The 22153-nt window shown below is 37.1% G+C and overlaps 1 protein-coding gene and 1 long non-coding RNA gene across 2 annotated transcripts; one reads left to right on the top strand and one right to left on the bottom strand.

The window, feature by feature from the left end:
• Positions 1–2836: 2836 nt before the first annotated feature.
• LOC121730362 (trypsin, alkaline C-like) lies at positions 2837–5707 on the bottom strand. The gene is made up of 4 exons (XM_042119374.1): positions 5626–5707; positions 5243–5405; positions 3588–3840; positions 2837–3155 (listed from the first exon to the last, which is right to left on the bottom strand). The coding sequence occupies exons 1-4, from the start codon at positions 5672–5674 to the stop codon at positions 2856–2858; spliced, it is 765 nt and encodes a 254-aa protein (XP_041975308.1). The 5' UTR covers positions 5675–5707; the 3' UTR covers positions 2837–2855.
• Positions 5708–19005: 13298 nt separating this feature from the next.
• Positions 19006–20522, top strand: LOC121730218. Its single transcript, XR_006036079.1, has 3 exons — positions 19006–19172; positions 19367–19423; positions 19919–20522. It is a non-coding gene; the product is annotated as an uncharacterized LOC121730218 (long non-coding RNA).
• Positions 20523–22153: the final 1631 nt, after the last annotated feature.

Genomic DNA, 22153 nt, shown 5'->3' with positions numbered 1-22153 from the left:
TCTCACAGAAAACCGGCGTGAAACAGCGCTTGCGCTGTGTTTTGCCGAGTGAGTGAGCTTACCGGAGGCCCAATTCCCTACCCTATTCCCTTCCTTACCTTCCCCTATTCCCTTCCCTTCCCTTCCCTCCCCTATTAAGAGGGAATAGCCCTCTTAAAAGGCCGGCAATGCACTTGCAGCTCTTCTGATGCTGCGAGTGTCCATGGGCGACGGAAGTTGCTTTCCATCAGGTGACCCGTTTGCTCGTTTGCCCCCTTATTTCATAAAAAAAAAAAAACTGTACTCAGTATTTCTGTTCTCAATCTTCATAATTTTGAAGTCGGTACCAGTCCTATTAATAAGTATATAAGTTGCAGTTGTACCTATTCTGTCAGAGAACTGTCTATTATATTATTGAAAGCTGCATTCAATGAGTATTAGATTCAAGTGACTGATCTGTGAAACCTTGATTTTATACTAGGTATGTCAAAAGATAATTATTATTTAAAAATAATCGTTAAAATAAGATAATATGACCTTTTTAAAGGTGATAAATATAAAGGTAAATGATTTTTATTTTAGTTTTATGTTATTGTAAAATATCGATAAGCATATCGATAAATTTGATTCAAGCACTAGCGTATATGTAAAAAATTTTAATGAACATTTTTTCTTCAAAATTTATGTAATATAAGAACAATAGTAACTTTAGTTACGCAAAATATGAAAGTAAAAGGGAGGATTCACAATATTTTATTTGAAATAGAGAGCTAAAGATAGAATAGAGCAAAAATAAACACATCATAGCAATTAGGACATGAAGATTAATTACCTGTGAAATGTATATTTTTCAGGATTATTCTTATGATTTACACTGCAATCAAGTACAGAACAAGTAACCATTTTTAAATATAATAATATTTATTAAAAATAACAAACAAATTGGACAATATATTGGAAATTCCGAAAGGGCATAAAAATGATTGACGACTTTTGACGACCTGTCAAATAAAAGTTGTTACAATTTTCATTAGACTGCCTCTCTCTTTTCATCTTGTTATAATTCCATATAGGATTTTCTTCTCTCTCGCACTCTTTGTTGGTCTATGCATTATAAGTTTATGGGACCTACTAAGAAATCTAGGTACCATCGGAAAAGTTGATACATAGGCAGATGGCGGACCTGCGTAGTTTGGTAGCGTTTCGTCCAACCCAGCAGACAGGTCTGAGCTAAAGGAGTGAGCACACTGAGACGGACCGTGCTGGGGCTCAGCGTGCCGGGGCGCATCGCAAAAATCCGCCTCCATACAATTTGTATGGAAGCGGATGCGAGTATCGCACACTGTGCCGGGGCGCATCGGCGCGGATTTTTGCTCGTCGGATTTACGTCAATGCGACACGGCCCGACAAGACCCGCTGCGCCCCGGCAAGACCCGCTGCGCCCCGGCAACAGTGTGCTATAGCAAGCGGCGCGCGGATGTGATGCGATGCGGCCCGGCAAGCCTCGGCTCAAAATCCGTCAATGCATTGCGCGCCGACCCGCCCTGGCACGCCCCGGCACAGTGAGCGTTAAAATCCGTCAATACGATGCGACCCGACCCGGCAATAGTGTGCTATAGCGCATTTTGCGCTGCGCTGCGCCCCGATCCGCCCGGCACGCGCCGACAAAGTGTGCGCGTACCTTAATATAACATCGAATCAAGACATAATTCGGCCAATTTACGTAGGTCCGTCGACGGCCTATGAATCCATTTTTTAATAAAATAAGGGGGCAAACGAGCAAATGGGTCACCTGATGGAAAGCAACTTTCGTCGCCCATGGACACTCGCAACACCAGAAAAGCTGCAGGTGTGTTGCGGGCCTGTTAAGAGGGAATAGGGTAATAGAGGAGGAGGAGAGGGTAGGGAAGGGAATAGGGTATCGGCGATACACATCGCAGGCGCTGTTTCACGCCGGTTTTCTATGAGCCTGTGGTATTTCTCCGGTCGAGCCGGCACATTCGTGCGGAAGCATGGCTCTCCCACAGCAAAGCAGTGGCTACACGGTTGCTAGACGCTAGAAAATAAAGCTCGCTTCCACCATCAAACTCGCGCGGCAAAAAGTTGTAGTGCGCGCTAGCTCTAAATGCTCGCGGTGGTCAACTTTTTTTTCTAAAAGTATGTGAACTATAATATAACGGAAACTTGACAAAATTATTGCAGGTAATTAATGGAAAATTAATATTTTTGTATTATCTAATATTTTAAGATAATGAGTTGTGGGGAGTGGATTTTAAAATTAATTCCGCTACCTTATCACGTAAAAATAGCGTCAACAATCTACTAGCAATAATCGCGCGAGTGATTGCTGGGTGACGGGTGTCATGAACGTCACAAACAATGGTGTCTATATGTATAGTGATCGATTGCAGAGATTGCAATCGTGTTTGGCTGATACGTGATACGAAATTGCGATTTTGGAGCGATTATCGCGCAATAATTGCTGTCGCATTGCTCTCGCAAGATACGTGATAGGTACGGGGGCCGGTTCTTCCTTGCGAGATATCGATAAAATATAAAATAACATTCATGACATAATATTATTTAATATTTGATTATGTGTCACTAATGCATATACATAATATATTAATTAAACTAGCTATTGGCCGAGCTTTGCTCGGTATTCGATAAAACACGAATAAAATTACATTTTCTAAAAATGATTCCTAGCAAGATCGATTTATCGCCCCCGAAACCCCTATACAAGGTGTAACAAAAATAAGTGATAATACTAAATTTCATGAAAATCGTTGGAGCCGATGATGAAGATCGTTGGTGCGGTAAACGTAAGAAGGTGAAACTAAAAGCAGAATAATTCGCAAATATTTATTAGCACGTTAAGCTGTGGACACGATCCAGTTGGAGTATGGCGCGACCCTGGAGTATATACCGGGGTAGTTGGCGTAGCCGCAGCCGGTACCGAAAGAGGCGACACCGACTATGACGTCAGTATCATGCAGGAGGGGACCACCGTAGTCCCCGGGACAGATGTCGCGGCCGCCGACTCCGAGGTGTCCGGCGCACATCATGTTCGGGGTTACCGTGATCGAAATGATGTTGTAGTTCTGTCGGCAGGTTTCCTGATTCACAGTCCATATTTCCACCGAACGGAGCTGCTCGGATTTCTGACCGCCGTACTGGAACACGAAAATTATATAAAGACCCACAGAAATAATTTGCTGATTCCTACATTCCTCAGGACTCTAGTAGTGAACTGGGAATCACACAAAGTGTTAGTTTTTTGTACATATTTATGTTGCTAAAAGAATTGTAAATTAAATATTTTAACCAACAATAAGTACGTAGGGCTTGTCTAACTTAAAATGATGTGCCCCTCTCTCGTATTCACAGTACAAAATTTTTCATTTATTATCTAGTGAAGCGTCATTACAAATTAGACAAGCTCTAATATACATTTATCTCGAATGAAGTCAGGCGAGTCATGAAAATAATTATTATGTTGCATTATGGATCCTACGTTCAAGACTGTTCGGTCTCCCTTTTAAAGAGATCGTCCTAGAATCTCCTTTCCTTGTATCATAAACGTAGTGCTCGTATTTGGCACTCACCGTAGTCTGTCCCCATCCGACAGTTGTAACTGAAACGCCATTCCCTAAGTTGTAGTTGGCGCCTCCAACGCGCGCAGGTTGCACGTTGTTACCGTACGAGAACGCCGAAGTTACGTGAAGGACGGCCAAGTCGCCGTCGCCTCCGATAATGTCGTAGGACGGGTTGATGAAGATTTGGCCGATGTTGTGAACGCTGCCGCCGCTGTTGGCGTACGAGGAGCCTGCGCGAGCACGCCAAGTTCTGGTTAGTCCGCTGGAAATTTAAAGTTTCAATATTAATGCTATGGAGATTCTTATTCAACAAAATCAATATCATGGGGGTCACGAATAGTAAGAGGCGTATCTCTTAAACGAAAATGATCTTGGTATCGCAATACCCAATATTATGTAAAAAAAGAAGGCTCCTTAGCCTAGTAGAAGTAATTACCTAGACTAGAGATCGCCCAATGATCGATATTCGACCTCAAATAAAAAAATATATAAGTTTCGCTTTCGCGCAACGCCAAGGGCTTCGCCAAGGGGGGGCAGGGAGGGGCAGCTGCCCCCCCTAGAGACTCTAAAAATCTTGCCAAATATAATGCAAACAACGACCACTATAATATTAAAATCTGGTAATAGATGTAAGGCTCGTAGTACAAGTGAAAAGCTTCATGTGCTGTCGACTTTACCTACAATTCATACCTGCTTTTCTCATTTATCGAGAGTGAGTAAAGTATGAATTGTAGACTGTAGTAGGTAAAGTCAACTTGCCCCCCCCTGCGCCATCGGCTGGCGACGCCCTTGCGCAACGCTTTTCTCTACGAATAATAATAGTTTTTATTATTCGTAGGCACTGACCTCCATTACACAAGTACGCTGGACCTATGATACCCTTTGAAATGACAATTGCTTTTTGTGCCTATTTGAAGCGGAATTAGCGCTCCAATGCGGGGGAAGAGAACTAAATCTGACGTAAGCATGACGTTTAAAAGTCGCCATATTGGCGCTGAAAGCAGTAGTGGGAGTACTTAGAACTAATACTAGTTTCTACAACCGTAGTAATTATATTCTCTTCGGTTTCTACAACCGATAGCGATTGAGCGGCCATTTGCAAATTACGTCAGATTTAGTTCTCTTCCCCCGCATTGGGGGCGCTGATTCCGCTTCAAATAGGCACAAAAAACAGCTGGGTATCTTATGTCCAGCGTACTTGTATAGGAGGTCAGTGTCCGTAGGCTTTTCTATTGACATTGTATTGTCAAAATATTGACTTTATTATTTTTTAGACATAATTCCTGCGACAGACTCAGATTAATAATGTCAAATGATGACAGACTGGCCGTGTAATAATTTTATTGTCTAAGATTCAATAAAAAAAACTAAATCTATTTTCAATTTGACAACAGACACCATAAATAAAAGAGTACAAATTCGTGTGTATAGGCTTGTCAATCAAAATCTTTTAGTGTGTGTGTTGTAGTGTGTGTGATGTTTTATTTGTTTAAAAAATGTATGTTATAAGCTTTCAAAATAATATTAGCTCGATGCACTCCTTCACCTGTGCAAAATTTCAATCACCTACGTTTCCGCATTTTTCGTCAAAACGGATCCAAAGTTTTTCGCTCGCGTATTAATAGATACTTACTAGTAGCATTGGGAGCTACTTAAATACTCACTGGTAGCATTCAGCAGATGACAGAATAGCTCTGTTGTTGATGATGGTGCCCCCGCAAGCCTGCGTGAATTGCGTACCATCAGTTGAACTCAATATCACAACCGCGTAGGGAAATCTGTCGATCGTGGTCAAAGCACCACCGATTATTCTTTGATCAGGTAGACCTTAAAAAAATATTAAATATCAAGATAATAGACTTTGCAAGAGATCTCTATTTCTGTGTTATTAAATTGAATACATTGATTACGATAGGTCCAGCTGGCCTGGCCATAACTACGACGGAATATTTACAAATATGTAATAACCATAGGTGTTATTACTCAATAAGTTCAAAAATACGTAAAAAAATCTAACAATTACTATATTTTAATCTAGAATGTCTACCTGATACAGTAGCGAAGGCAAGTGCCGCTATACACAAAATCGACAGCATTTTTACTATGCTACTAGCGATGCAAATCGTCAAATGCAATTTGGTGTTTGTAGGTACACACTTATAAATTTTATTTTTATCACTGTTATCGCGATAGATAAGAACATTTATAATTTTTTATGCATAAATGATAATATACGATAGGTACTAATTATTAGGTTCCTGATTTATTAGCACGTTAAGCTGTGGACACGATCCAGTTGGAGTAAAATCTCACCAGAAGGGGGGTCACAAAATTCAAAAAAACACCTCACGTAATTTGTGGACGCCCCCTTAGCCATTTATAAATTTTTTGGCAAATTTAATTTAGACCTTATGGACTCTCATAAGGTCTAAATTAAAACACGTAAACACGCAAACAAATAAACGGTAAACACGTAAACAAACATTGGACCTTTCTAAAAGGTTCGAGTATGTACTTGCGCACCTCTAGTATTGGATTTATGTTGCCTGTGCTCCCTCGGTAAGTTTCGCTGGTTTGTCGCTAGATGGCACCACGTGTCCGTATACCATGTACCGTAACACTTCTTTAGCGGCGTTGAGCAGTTTTGTGGGATGGGTAAAAACTGTGAAACTCGCGTCAGATTCTCGTGCTGATCGAAAAACCGTAAGACGGTTGGAGAGTAAGCAGTAAGTTACTGCACTTATCGTAAGGACGGCAGTTTTATTGTGGTACATGCTCGAGCCTCCTAGAAACTTCCCACGGTTGTTTACTTGTTTACGTGATTCGGGAAATTTCTGGAATTCGTCTCGCCATATAAAAAGCCGCAGGCAGGCCCGGCGAGTCAGTTCGATCTGAGCGATCTTCGAGGCGACAAGTGATCAATAGTGAGTGAACCAGTGAAACCTGCGACTTGGCTACGGCCTAGGACAGTGATAGTGCTTAGTGATTGGACCTAGTGATTAGTGTTTGGACTTAGTGCTAAGTGTTGTGACCTAGTGTTTAGTGCAGTGTTAATAAAGTCTTCAAGAGAGTCACCAGGTCTTTCTCTCCAAATCCTCGAACCCTAGCACGTAACAGAAGTTTTCACTTCAAAAAATTTGCTCTTTCAGCACTGCTACTTTTACAGTGAACTCTATACACGGGATTCATACACAACCTAAAGTATTATTTTTACACTTAGTTTTGTGACAGCCTGTATAATGTATATTATCTAGATAATTCAATTTTAAAAGGATGTTAGCGTGACGTAAATTCAGTAATTTTCATTGATAGCAACATGTTGATTACAATATTCCATTTAATGATTGTAGACTTTTTTGGATTAAATAAAATTATCTCTTCCTGTTATCATCAATCACATCTATACTAATTATTTATTCGATTGCCTAAATCAGTCTTTTCATTTTAAAGGTAAGCCTATTATTATGAAAATTGCCATAGACATAGAGCTTGGGGTAAGACATAGGATACTGTTTATTGCTCGTTGTTTTCACGTTTTACACCATTTCCATTATTGTAAAAATACCTAAAATATATGTACTAAAATGGATATATAATATGCTTCATACAGGATTTATATATTATAGCTTCTAGTATCATAATAATTTAATGTAGAGAAATTACGTGCTAGACCAGTTTCAGAAGACGTTTGCTAGTCTAAGTAGTTACTAAAAGGTAAATCCAAACGAGCATAATTTTGTAAGTCCAGAGTCACAGAATTTCGGTTGCCTTAATTATTTTTCATACTATATATTCTATTATATACATTATATACAAGTATGAAAAATAATTAAGGCATTATTTTTCATACTATATATTTATAGTCTATTATCTCTTATCTTAAAAAATAACTCTCGTGTGAATGAACAGGAATAATTGCTATGAAATCTAATGCAGCAGAATCTAAGTAAATAAATAAAACACATAGTAAGGTAGCGTTTACTTATTAGTTACAACATATTTACGGAAACTGTCTTGGAACAAATCTTCAGCTTTACTTCTTTGGGGTTTACGTTGCGGTGTTTTCACATTATTACTTCTGTAGTTCATGATAATATTTAGGGACTTCACAGTATTTGAGTGTAACAGCTGTATATGTTGATGCAGGGGTCCGCCTTTACGTTCCTCGGAGGTGGGCAATTCGTACAGCACATCGGCGATGACGGCCCGCATACTTTCGCCGGAATCTGCATACACTTGGTAGAATTCATGGTTGAGTCACTTGTAATTTCCCTTGTGATTGACGAAATGAAGGGAAATTGTTGCGCGCGGCCTTTTTATTATAATGGGCCTACTAGATTTTATAAGTTTATCGAGTTGGCTGCTTTTCAATATGGCTTGGCTAAGGAGCCTTACTCATGAGACGGTAGGTAGAGCAAGTAGTGTAAATGCTGCAATCTTTTAAGGTTTAACCAGGCGTATCTTAGAAACAACAACAAGTGCTTTGCATCCGCTATGGATGATTTAGTATTTTCAAAGCGAATTAATCATACTCTTCAAACACTGTAGTGCCTGGGACAATTGGGATTTTAAATGTTCGTATGGTTGCCAAAACATATGAGTTTTTTTTGTTTTATTATATTTTTATCTATGTCGCAATATGTTATGCTTCTTGGTCGCAATGAATTTATTTTTATTATTATTTGTGTCATGTGTGTCTGTGACAGTCGCAATTCTAATAATTGTTAAATTACTTATTTAAATATTTTAGTGTAATTATTAGTGTATGTACTTGACATTTGCTATTATTATTATTGATTTTTTTTTTAATGTTGTGTATAGTATTTATTGGACTGCATGGTAAAATGTTACTTCTTTTGTTTATTATTGTTAACTGTATTACTTACTTTGCTGTCTGTTACTATACCGAATAAATAAATAAATAAATAAATATACTTATTTACGGTATTATGTACTTGAGATTTCAAAATGTCTCATTAGTACACGTCTCTCACGTACACGGATCAAACCTGCACCATCTCGAGTGCGAACCAAAGGGGTAATGGGTAGACCACGTCTAGGCCACGGACGCTCTCACCATACTAAACAGCTTTAATAAGAATCAACTAAAACAAGTATTGATCTACTGTCAATACTTATTTTAGCTGATTCAGTTAAGTACCAGTTTCAGACAAGTACACTACAACCAAATTAAGTATCTACCACGGATTAACAACGCACCTAGTGGTATCACAATAATTTACAATACAATGAGTAATGGTCCTAACCATACAATACCTACACTTAGGTACCGAGTATAGTATAATATTATATTAAGTGACTAATTTACTTAATGGATAATTATCCATGCCAACATTCACGGGCGTATATATAGCTTTGATAAGGGGGGGTGGGGGGGGTCCCTAACCTAAAAAACCGGCCAAGTGCGAGTTGAAATCGCCCATGAAGGGTTCCGCAGCAGCAAATAGGCAACGTGTTTAGGAAATCAAAAATTTTTTTTTTACATACAGTACCGCAACGATTTTAATCGGCGAGGTACACATAATATTATTGTCGAAATTGGACAAGTAAGATGGATAGTACTGGGGGGACGGGACCCCCAGGACACCCCCCTTATATATGCCCATGCCAACATTATTTAAAATGCGAAAGTGTGTCTATCTGTTACCGGTTCACGCCCCAACCGCTTAACCGATTTTGCTGAAAAGTACGGAGATAATTTGAGTCGAAGGAAATGACATACGATACTTTTTATCCCCGAAAATGTACGGTTCCCGCGCGGTAAACGAATTCTGATGCAACGGAGTTGCGGGCGCTATTTAATAATTATTTTAATTTCTCCACCCTGGGTTTGTGAGTTAGTAACAGACTGAACTCTAAAGAACTCCAAACAAAATAATCGGCCAAGTGGGAGTTGGACTCGCGCACGAGGGTACCGTACCACTATAGAGCAAAAAATAAGAAAAATATTTTATTTAAATTTTTTATAAATTATTAAAGAAGAAATAAAACTGAGTAATTTGTGAAAATTTCAAGTAGCTATAGTGTTTTCATCATTAATAACGAGCAAAAAATGTAAAAAAAAAATCACGTTTGTTGTATTAAGTTCAGTGGACTCAAAACCTGAAATACGCGAATATCACTTAGCGGCCTTTTTTCTTATGGCGGCAGATTAGTTGTTATAGCGGCAATAGAAATACATAATCTGTGAAAATTTCAACTCTAGCTATTACCGCTATATTACCGTTTTTGAGTTACAGCCTGGAGACCGACGGACAGACATCGAAATCTCAGTAATAGCTCTGGTAATAGGGTCTTTTTACCCTTTGGGTACGGAACCCTAAAAGGGTTTTCTATATTATTAAAGCTTAGCGTTGCGATTTAGGAGCTCGTTGCAATAAAACCTAAATAAAACTGATACATATCACTACTTGACCTAATAGCTTTCAACAAAATGTGCCGCTAAAATTGACGCGCTGTTTGATCTTATCTTAATATTACTGATTTCAGAGGCGATTAGTTTACTGCAGATGAAACATGTGGCGCAATAACATTCTAGTTTCGTTGCAAATGACCGACAATCGCGACTAGTTGCTACTTGCTAAGGCCCGATTTTTATGCGTCCGCGAGAACGAGCGGTTTGGCCGCTAGGTGTCACAAGCAAAATGTAACGATTTATTTAAATAGCGGCGCGGTCGCGCTGTTATTTACATAATATCTATATATTAATACGTGAGCCAAAAACTTTGTATCCCTTTTGACGAAAAATGGGGAAACGTAGGTGAATGAAATTTTGCACAGTTATAGTTTATATTCTGAAGGAGTGCATCGAGCTAATATTATTTTGAAATTATGCTTTTATCATACATTTTTTAACAAATAAAACATTACACACACTACAGCACACACACTAGGAAAATGACAGATTTTTAAGTGACAAGCCTATACATACGAATTATACTCTTTTATTTATGGTTGAAGTCTGTTGACAACAAGGTGACAAATTGAAAATGGATAATAGTTTTTTTTTATGCTTAAATACGGCCAGTCTGAGATCAGCTGAGTCCCAGATACAAGAGTTGAAAAAATATATTATTATTATCAATTATGATAAAGTCAATATTTTTTGTACAAAATATATGTAGTAGTCCTAATGTCGTTGAAACCATAGACTTATTTATGTTGAAAATAAGGTCGAATTTCGACCATTGGCGATCTCTAGTAATTATTATTGCTTTTGCCGCCAAACCGCGCGTTTGGGCTGATACATGTAAGCCGAGCTTTAAGACTATTCTCGATACTGAGTCTTAAAGCTCGGCTTACAGCTCTGGGCAAAAATGAATGCTTGGTTAATGATACCTCCCTCATTCATCTTAGGTTTATACCTAAGTAGAAAGAGGCAACGTGATAATTTAACACGGAATTACCGAACCTAAACGGATAGAAATGGGCTTTGGATTCTGTAGAACCCGCGGCCTCAGAAAAATGATCATTTTTCTACTGAGACAGAGGTCGCCAGAACCTATAACAGAGGCCGTAGGCAAAGTCCCTTTCCCTCATAGACTTAATATAAATGCTTTCCCTACATACCTAGTAACCTAAATCCTCTTTGATGCATTCATTGACGTAAATTAAAAAAGGGCAAAAATTGTTCATGTCAATTTCAATGGCACTCTCACATCAATTCTCAATTCGAAGACATCAAAATTCTCGTTAAATTTTCAGAGTTTAGATTAACTCAAATAATACTTCAGTTTAGAAACACTATAGTCACAACTCACAACTACATAGGACGAGAGATCACAAGGTATGCCATCTTCACTTAAACTGCATAATATTCATTTTAGCATAACACTTTCTATTTCGTGGTGAATACTGATAAGGATGGCTTACAAATATTGGAAGAGATTGACCCCATAAGTGTTCAATGGAGATTGTAGAGTAGAGTAGTTTCATTTAGATCGTGGGAATCGCAGACACAATAGATTTTCAATTGTCATGCGGCAGTCGGGTGCCGCTTGGGGATTGATGGGTTAATAATAATATAATACTGTCTATGGACTATTCGCTTCGCACCACGTCGGGTTGGCCCCGTGCTAAGTTCCTGAAGGACTTGTGTTACGGCCTAATTACATTAATATTATACGGAACTTTACATAAAATCATGATTCTATTACGTGTATTTATGATGTGGATAATAATTATACCTATAAATGTGAAAATTAAGTATCCAAAATAGAATAACTAAACTATCGCCGAACCACTATACTTAGTCATTACTAAGATTGTATCTCCACAAAAGCATCTACACTGTAGTGATAACTAACAGCAGCTCTATAATTTCAGAAGCCGTATCATTGTGACTAAAATACACATAAACGAAGTGATGTGTAACAGACAGACGGTCATAAATCAGCTGCAAGGCATTATATCTTCAATAGAGTAAGTAGCAATATCACATGTTGTTTTAAACCGACATCAAAATTATTATTTTTAACAAAAAATTAAAACCGACTTCCAAGGTAAAAACAATAATAACATCCTTATAATATGAACTAAAAAGTATTAAATAATTTTTCCTATCTAATAGTGCCTTTTTCCGAATTCGGCTAAACCTCAACTATTTCTGTACTCAATCTTCATCATTTTGAAGTCGGTACCAGATAGCTGATTCTTTAGTTCTCTGACAGAATAATATGTGAAACTTTTGCAACTGGCACCGACTCCAAAATTATGAAGATTGAGTACAGAAATAGTTGAGGTTTAGCCGAATTCGGAAAAAGGCACTATTAGATAGGAAAAATTATTTAATACTTTTTAGTACATATTATAAGGATGTTATTATTGTTTTTACCTTGGAAGTCGGTTTTAATTTTTGTTAAAAATAATAATTTCACTCTTTTTAGTTACCTACTAACCATCGCGTAAGAAAATACTTCAACCCTTTAATATTATCTTAATCTTGGTAAATGTTTACAATCCTACCCCAATTTATTTGACAAACTACTACAAAAGAAAGTCGACGGGGCTCCTATATCTGGGTGTTGTGGTCTAAGTTCCAACCTAACCTAACCTACTTTTGGACTTTCTAGATTGTGTTTGTTTTTGTTTTGGCGGGGGGCTGCGTCTCTCGACAGGGGTTGATTTTTGAGAAAAGTTTATCTGAGCTTTTTTGCTCCACTTGGCGCCCCCTATCGATTGGTACCTTTATTCAAAAAGGGTGGTTATAAGAGGTTAAAATTTTGACGAAAAATTTTTCTAATTATTTTTTTCATAGTGCCCCGTTTCCTTCAGTCCAACCCAAATGTGTGCCTTACGCTCTGGAGTAAAGGTTGAATTTGTTACTTATGTTCAATTTTGTGGTACTTGAAATATTATGTATTTTAAAACAACAGTTAGTATATTTTTTTTATATTAAAATCGCTTTGAAATAGACCAAATAAATAAGGACATAACGTGATGATATTTTATGGTGTTGTGTGTATATTGTATCCATATACAACCATGTGAGTTGTGAAATTGGTGACCCTGACATGGTAGTGATGATGATGATGATGATGAATGTAATTTGCATAGTAGCATATGCTTTCAGTTCTTAAAACAACGCCTAAACCCCCAAACTTGTATCTATAAGGAATCCGGAGTTCTCTTAGTATCTTCGGAACCATAGTATACCTTGGTGCAAATCTTGCGTTTTGGTAGCATATGCTTAGGATGCTTCTCATAAAACCAAAATCACCATATGTTTCCATATAAATTTTGAGAAGTTCCCTCGATTGCTCATGGATCCCATCATCAGATCACCACTTTTGTGAAAATGGGACCAAATTGGAGTGAAACCTAATATAACAAACAAAAATTTTGAAAATCGGTTCACAAACGGCGGAGTAGTGGTCGAACATACAAAAAAGAAAAAAAAAACCACAGCCGAATATATAACCTCCTCGTTTTTTGGAAGTCGGTTAAAAAGAAAGATAGCAATTCGACCCGTATACAGCATGTAATATTTCCAGAACTACCTAGTTTTCGTATATGTTAGTGACTAAGACGCTGATATAGACTATAACATTAGTCTGTATCACAGAATACATATTAGTACAAGTATCTATATCAGACTAACATAATAAGAATAAGAATCATTTATTCAATTTATCGTAACAAAAACACCACCATTATAAAATACACAGAAGAATAACAAAAAAAGAACTTAGAAATAAAATTACTTTACCGCATCCGGACCGCCGACTCATTGTGTGCGGACCAAGCACTTGACTTGCTGATGAACTTCTCCAGGATTTAATGTCAATGGTAGATATTACACGCATCAATATTATCACGATTCCGTGATAATATTGATGGTGTAATAGGCCGAATCGCAGAATCACAGTACGCGTCTTGTGAATCACGTGATACTAGAATCATGATAATATTGATGCGTGTATTACCTGCCAATAGCTTGCACCAATTTCACTCCCAACAAGCAACAATATTATCACTTATTTCATTGATATGTAAAAAAAATACCTTTGTAAATTCTAAATACCTTTGTAAATAAATACCTTTGTTTATTAATTATTATTTTATATTATAAAATGTGTGGACCGCGAAGTTCATTTCTTTTCTTAAAATGGACCCCGAGCGAAACTAATTGGTGCTATGCTCTATATCATCTTCTGAACAAATGTGCCCAAAAGTGTATGTATGTGTGACAATTGACAAACAGACACATCTAATAATAGTATGAATAATTATTACGATTTACTATGTTGATAGTAATGATAATGCTTTTTCAGCTGCACTAGAGCCCGATGTCCGTACCAAGCTTCGCACTGCCACCGCCCGCCCTGTCCGCCCCGAGCGCCCTGCCCGCCCTGCAACAGCCGCGGCTCGCTGCTCACAGTTTACAGTCAAGTAGCCCTCATCCAGTGACCATAAGGCAGATTAGTTTTAGATTTTTGTTTTATTATAAATACTAGATGGTCCGGTGAACTTCGTATCATTTCCCTCCTAAGGGTCAGCGCAGACAGAGACGAATAATCATCTCGTGGTCTCGGGCATTTTCTTTGAAGCACTTGAAAATAAACTTTAAAATTATGACACTAAAGTGCGATAAGGGATTCCCGCGTATCCTCGAGGACACGCGAGCCTTTCTTGAAGGTTCGAGCATTTATGCACTTTAGTTTATTAATTTTAAAGTTTATTTTCAAGTGCATGCCCGAGACCGCGCGAGAATTATTCCTCTCTGTCTGCGCTGACCCTAAGGCTCAACTCGCACTGGGGCAGAGTCGAAGCGTCGCGTCGGGACGCGTCACGTTTTCTGCCTGCAGCATTCATCTCTATTCGCTCTTCGACGCTACCATAATATTATTCTCATGGCAGGTACTTAAATAATATAATGATAGAGATGAATATTATGCTTTGACGAAAAACGTGACGCGTCGCTTCGACTCGACGAGTGTCGCGTTCTGAGAAAAACCCACTTTCACGAACATTTCCAAGACTAAAATAAGCCAAATTGGTTCAGCCGTTCTCGAGTTTTAGCGAGACTAACAAAATTTAAAATTCACATTTATTTACATAGAAGATTCACACTAAACGGGTAGCATTATGGTCGCCGATATTAAGCTTGGCTTACATGTAGTAACTACATAATGCGTTATTTTTATAAATTTCGCCATGCGATTCGTATTATCAATTGAGTTTTATTACGATATAATACTATATTTTACTCTGGTTTTCCTTTCCCACACACAATAATTATTGCAATCAGTTATCAGAGTGACTAAAATATCATGATCAGTCCAGAGGTCGGAATTTAGAGTTATTTATATAATCTTATATCTTTAAACAAGCAATTCTTGTATATAATATAAAATTGGAATCTCGGAATCGGCTCCAACGATTTTCATGAAATTTAGTATACTAGAGATCGCCCAGCGGTCGAAATTTGACCTTAGTTTCAACGACATCAGGACTACTAAGTACCTATATTTTGTAAAAAAATATTGACTTTATCATTTTTTTTTCAACTCTTGTCTCTGGGACTCAGCTGATCTTAGACTGGCCGTGTAAGCATTGTCTAATAGCACAGTATAGCAATATGACAGTGCTAATAGTATCTAAGATTCAATAAAAAAAAACTATAATCCATTTTCAATTTGTCACCTTGTTGTCAACAGACTTCAACCATAAATAAGAGTATAATTGATAATTCGTATGTATAGGCTTGTCACTCAAAAATCTGTCATCGTTCCTTGTGTGTGTGTTGTAGTGTGTGTAATATTTTATTTGTTAAAAAAATTTATGATAAAAGCATAATTATAAAATAATATTAGCTCGATGCACTCCTTCACCATATAAACTACTAGCTGTTGCCCGCGACTTCATCCGCGTTAACATAGTATAATAACAAAGATGGATAGTTTTCTCCTTTTTGTTTTTGTGGTTCCTTATACAAAGGGTAAAAACGGACCCTATTTAAGCAAACGTCAAACGCAAACGTCAATAAACTTTAATGTTTCTAACTCAAGAAATGACGGACTTTCATTGAAACTTTCTACCCCAATTTCACCCCCTTGGGGGTAGAATTACCAGAAACACTTAAATACGTATCCATTCATTTTTAATCAGTAGCAGAAAAATAAAGTTTCATGTTTCTAACTCAAGAAATGACGGACTTTCATTCAAACTTTCAACTCCAATTTCACCCCCTTGGGGGTAGAATTTCTAAAAACGCTTAAATAACTATCCATTCATTCTTAATCAGCAGTCCAAAAATAAGCTTTCATGTTTCTAACTTAAGAAATGACGGACTTTCATTTAAACTTTCAACCCCTGTTTCACCTCCTTGGGGGTAGAATTTTCAGAAACGCTTAAAAACGTATCCAATCATTTTTAATCAGTAACCCAAACATAAAATTTCATGTTTCTAACTCAAGAAATAACGGAGTTTCATTCAAACTTTCAACCCCAATTTCACCCCCTTGGGGGTAGAATTTCCAAAAACGCTTAAATACATATCCATTCATTTTTAATCAGTAACCCAAAAATAAAGTTTCATGTTTCTAACTCAAGAAATGACGGACTTTCATTAAAACTTTCAACCCTTATTTCACCCCCTTCGGGGTAAACTTTTCAAAATTCCTTCCTTAGTGAGTGTCTACTTAATAAAACAACCCTACTCACCTAATTTCGTGGCTGTAACTTTTACAGTTTTTGCTCAGCTATGATGAATCAGTCAGTCAGTCAGTCAGTCAGTCAGTCAGTCAGGACATGTAATTTTATATAAACTATAATTGTGCAAAATTTCATTTACCTACGTTTCCCCATTTTTGTCAAAAGGGATACAAAGTTTTTCGCTTACGTATTAATATATTAGTAGGGGGTTTCGGGGGCGATAAATCGATGTAGCTAGGAATCATTTTTAGAAAATCTTCTTCTTCTTGGAAATCTATTGTTATTCTATTGTGTCTCGCTCACCGGTGTGCTTATAGGGCTTGATGGGTTAATATGCATCTTCCCGGAGTATTTTATATAAAGCCCCGTGAGGCCAACATTATATGTCTGTCTGTTACCTCTTCACGCCTAAACCGCTAGACCGATTTTGCTGAAATATGTTATGGAGACACTTTTAGTACCGGGAAAGAAAATATGATACTTTTTATCCCGGAAAAAGTACGGTTTCCACTCGATAAACGAATTTTGTCGTAACGGATTTGCGTGCGTCATCTAGTACACAATAACACAACATAGTAACACTTAAGGCGAGTGTGTTTATCTGCACGTTCACAATTTGGAGTGACGTATACGATAATGCATATTATTATTTTTGACACATTCAATAAGAAAACAACGTATATATTCGTCGCATACGCGCATTTGAAAGCTTGCTCAGGAAGATAAATAATATTTTTTTTATGTAACAAAAAACCTTTATTCCTACGTAGGAGTGCGTCGTACTTTTTATATAATAGTAATAATTTCAAAAGGACAGATTTAAACGATTTTAAAATCCTAAAATCTCGTTAAGCCATAAAAATAACCACCACCATAAGTTTTCCTATCTTTCTATTACTTCGGTCCTTGTTAATTTAGTTAATTACGATTTGCTGTTAACTGTTATTTAACTATAAGTTAATTTTCGTCATTTTTGTGTCAACAGATGCAGTACTAGCTGTCGGTCAGCCCCCCGTGCCAGTCGCGGCGTTCGACAAAGCGGTCATCGCCGTCGAATACAATTAGACTAATTATTGTTCAGTTAATGTATTTTTGAGTGCTGTTTTAAATTGCTTACAAATATTATACCTCTCTATTATATAATATTATGATGTTTAATTTCCGGTAGTATTGTCGTCTTTACTCTTTAGTATGAATTAAGAATGGGTGTAAGTCCGCTTTTTTAAAAGATTGATAATATTATGTTAATGCAGTTACCAAAGAGGGCAGTAATTACTAATTAGCAATATTATCATCTATGGATGTTTCCCAAGTATCACTCGGGATCCCTATAATGTATTTTAAAGCGGTTTAGCAGTTTAGATCTAAGAATGTAAGACTTAAGAGACAATCAGACACACTTGTGACTTGGCATGTGGTTTATTATGGTTATTTTTAACCTTTGAAAATAAACGGGCAAAACAATCAGGACGAAAAAAGTTTATTTTCGAACTCCAGCTCTTAGTACCCTAGAACTTAGGAGCCCTAGAACAATTTTTTTTATTACTATCAAGTTAATTTTTTGTGAGTAGCTTCATTTTGATAAGACGAACAACATTTTTATTTGCGAAAAATCTCGAAAGTGGTAGGCGGGGCTAAAATGGTCGCTTTGTAGAATCATGATATGAATTTCATACTTTGAATTGATGGTCCTAAAAATATATGGACTGTTTTATTTGTAGTAGGTACAATTTTACTCTTAAATTATATGACTATAATATCATTAAACAAAAAATCTGCTCGTTAGGGTTCCGTTAAAGGGTTCTGTAATCAACAAAACTTGGTTGACTCCGCTCCGCTAGGTATATTAACTTTATGGTATAGTTGCTTATGGATGGCAATTTAGCACTGATCTCCATTATACAATGGAGGTCAGTGCAATGGTTTGCAATAACCTGTCATAGAGAAATATAAGACAGTTGAGGCCTGTGCACTTGGCATAATATAGGCAGGTATTACACGCATCAATATTATCATGATTCTAGTATCACGCGATTCACAAGTGTACTGTGATACTGCGATTTGGCCTATTACAATTACACCATCAATATTATCACGGAATCGTGTCAGCCAGACTTGTACAATGCGTGTACCTGCCATTGCCATCTTCGAATCATAGAGCAAACATCTGGAATAAATTTAATAATTACCGAATTATTGTTTATTATTACCGAAAAAACTTCACTTCACTGTCAAACAAGAAAATCGAGGAGGTAATCATGGCGCATGAGAGGAACTAAAATACACAATAAAACAAAAATCGAAAAAATCGAAAATTCTAAAGTGTAAATTAACCAATTTCTTTTAAAAATACATTGCGCTTGCGCTTTTAATTGAACATTTACATCAAATCAATCAAGCTCAAAGTACCTCAAAAAGGTTAAAGACACGGGTTAAAGAATACAGATTCTTTTGAAAGAAAAAAAATTTAAAAAAGTAAGATGTTTGTATCCATAATAATTATTATTAACCTTCGTTCTCTTAAAACTCTTTAAAATTATTATTAGTTTCAGTGTCGAATAATATGTGAGTTATATATATTTTTACATATATTATTAATTTATTTCTTTCAGTATGTCTCCTCGTTGTGTAAATACTTATTACAGGAGTGCTATTATCGAGCGTCCAAGGTAAATTTATCCTGTGTGTGGAATGAAATTATTTTTTATTATTTCCAAAGCGGTTAAAATTAACACTCTTAGAACGTCTACATGAGACCGGTTCGGGAACTAACCCGGCGAGAAGAACCGGCGTAAGAAACTCGCAAGGGGCCACATTTTAGCAATAAGATGGGAAAATTACTAATTAGTCTTAAAATAAATATTTTTGAGGGTAATATAAATATTGTTGTGTGATGTTAGTAATTTGATCAAATAGATATACGGTATTAAGTTCTCACAAAACGCAATATTACAAGCTATGCAGTTTAGCTCCCACAAAACAGTGCAGTGTTATTATCTCTTTCTGTATGTCTGTCTGTGGAAGCAACCAATTTCAATGATTTTTTAGTTAGTGAATCCTTTTTTTTAAATATCTTCATTAACAGACCGTAATCTTCGACAAGATTACACGTAAAGATGATGATATTTTATTACAACAACCATAGAAATGTCTACCGTTTTCAGACCATGCATCTACGACGCCCCTTGCGTGGCACATTGCTACAACACCGACCCGTGTTTGCGACCACGGGTTTGTTATGACCCGATGTTCCCCGGATACGCCTGTCCGACTGTGCCCGCCTGCTACCCGCCGTGCTGTCAGAACCCAGTCAGAACACTCCCATGCTAGAACCCGTCAGAGTACCAGAACCCTACCACACTAGAGATGACCACGCCTGCCTGACTGCCCAGTCAAAACACTTACTTGATCCTTACTTAATCCACGTCAGAACCATAAGTTGCGGCAGAATTAAGTCAGAACAATAGCATGCTAGAACGCAGCTGAATGTGCCCACCTGTTACATGCCGTGTCAGAACCTATTCAGAACCCTTCCCCGCTAGATTAAATCCACGTCAGAACTATCAGGTATTCGTTGCAGGATGCAGCCAGAAATAAGTCAGAACAATAGCATGCTAGAATGCAGTTGGCTGTGCCCGCCTTTTATATGCCGTGTCAGAACTTATTCAGAACCCTTCCCCGCTAGATCAAATCCACTTCAGAACCATTGGGCATTCATCGCAGTCAGAAATCAGAATGCATCTTACATAATAAAGAAATCTGTACATATTATTGCCTTTAACTATTTTTAGGGTTCTGTACCCAAAGGGTAAAAACGGGAAACTATTACTGAGACTCCAGGCTGTAACTCAAGAACCGCTATAGCTAGACTTCTGAGATTTTCACAGATTGTGTATTTCTGTTGCCGCTATAACAACAAATACTAAAAACGCAATAAAACGAATATTTGAGGGGGGCTCCCATATTATAACAAACGTGATTTTTTAGGTTTTTTCGCTCGTAATCAATAATGGTAACAGCTAGGCACTTGAAATTTTCACAAAATCCTTAATTATATTTATTTGTACTTTAATAATTAATTAATTAATAATAAAATTTTAAATAAGCAAATCTTTTAAGGGGTAAGTAAATATAAAAGTAGGCTCTTATATGGGAGCCCCATGCAAGAAACTTTAATTTTAATTCGCTCCATTACCGGTACGGAACACTTCGTGCTCGATTCCGACTCGCACTTGGCCGATTTTTACTTAATGCTCGCATGTCGGTTATTATGCGGAAGCCATACTGCACGGTGAAATCTTAATAAAATGTCGTAAACAGATTTATAGTTTTATCAATAATTTACTACAACTTACAAGGCCCTATTCATAATGAATTGTGTAAATGGGTAATTTAAATTGACAGGTTTTGGTTCGGGCTTATAAATCATGGGCCCATAACATGTTAATATAATCAATCACTCATTGATTTAGCGAGCATTACGAGCTATTAAAGTTTAATACTTTGTTTGTGTATGGAAGTATGGAGTCATCAGGACTCAGGAGTCATCACATGAAGTATGAACACATAATATTTTATGCTAATATTATATACTAGATAGTAGATGACACCCGCAAGGCGCAGCGGATTCGTTAATCGCGCCCGGAATTGTAATTTTTTTTTTGGGATGAAATGCATCCTATGTACTTTCCCGGGACTCAAAGTATCTCCTGTGGTATCTCCATACCCAGGAACATCACTACCTACTGCGGTTTGGACTTGACTTGCTTTGTCAAATAACATATAAATTGCTCCAGTGGTTCACGAGACAAGCCCTTTCAAATAATTTCCGTTTTTTCCACATTCTTTAGTCTTAGCATGATAAAATATAGCCTTAGCCTTCCTTAATAAATGGGCTATCTAGTATATAACACTGAAAGATTTTTTGAAATCGGATCATTATTATCCTGAAATTAGCGCGTTCAAGTTAGCCCTTTCAAATAATTTTCCCCGTTTTTTCCACATTTTCCTCTATTTCTATTAGTTTTAATGTGATAAAATATATCATAGGCCTTCCTCGATAAATGGGCTATCTAACACTGAAAGAATTATCAAAATCTGTTGCGTAGTTTTAAAGATTAAAGGGAACAAAGGACATGAGGGAAAAAAGCAACTTTGTTTTATAATATGTATAGATAAAGAAGATAGATCTACGAATAATAAAAACTATTTATTATTCGTAGAGATAGATAAAGAATATGGATTACACATGTGAAAGTGTCTATCTGTCTGTTATCTCGCTTTATACTGGCTCAATGGAATTTTGTATGGAGAGACGGTGAAGCCATATTTTGTGAGTTATGAGTCGCAGATATTCGGCTGGCAGAAATTCTTGTTTGAAAGTCCTGTTTGATTCACAC

Source organism: Aricia agestis, chromosome 9, assembly GCF_905147365.1.
Source record: "Aricia agestis chromosome 9, ilAriAges1.1, whole genome shotgun sequence".
NCBI classification, from domain to species: Eukaryota; Metazoa; Arthropoda; class Insecta; order Lepidoptera; family Lycaenidae; genus Aricia; species Aricia agestis.
This window is presented reverse-complemented; position numbering and strand designations above follow the sequence as displayed.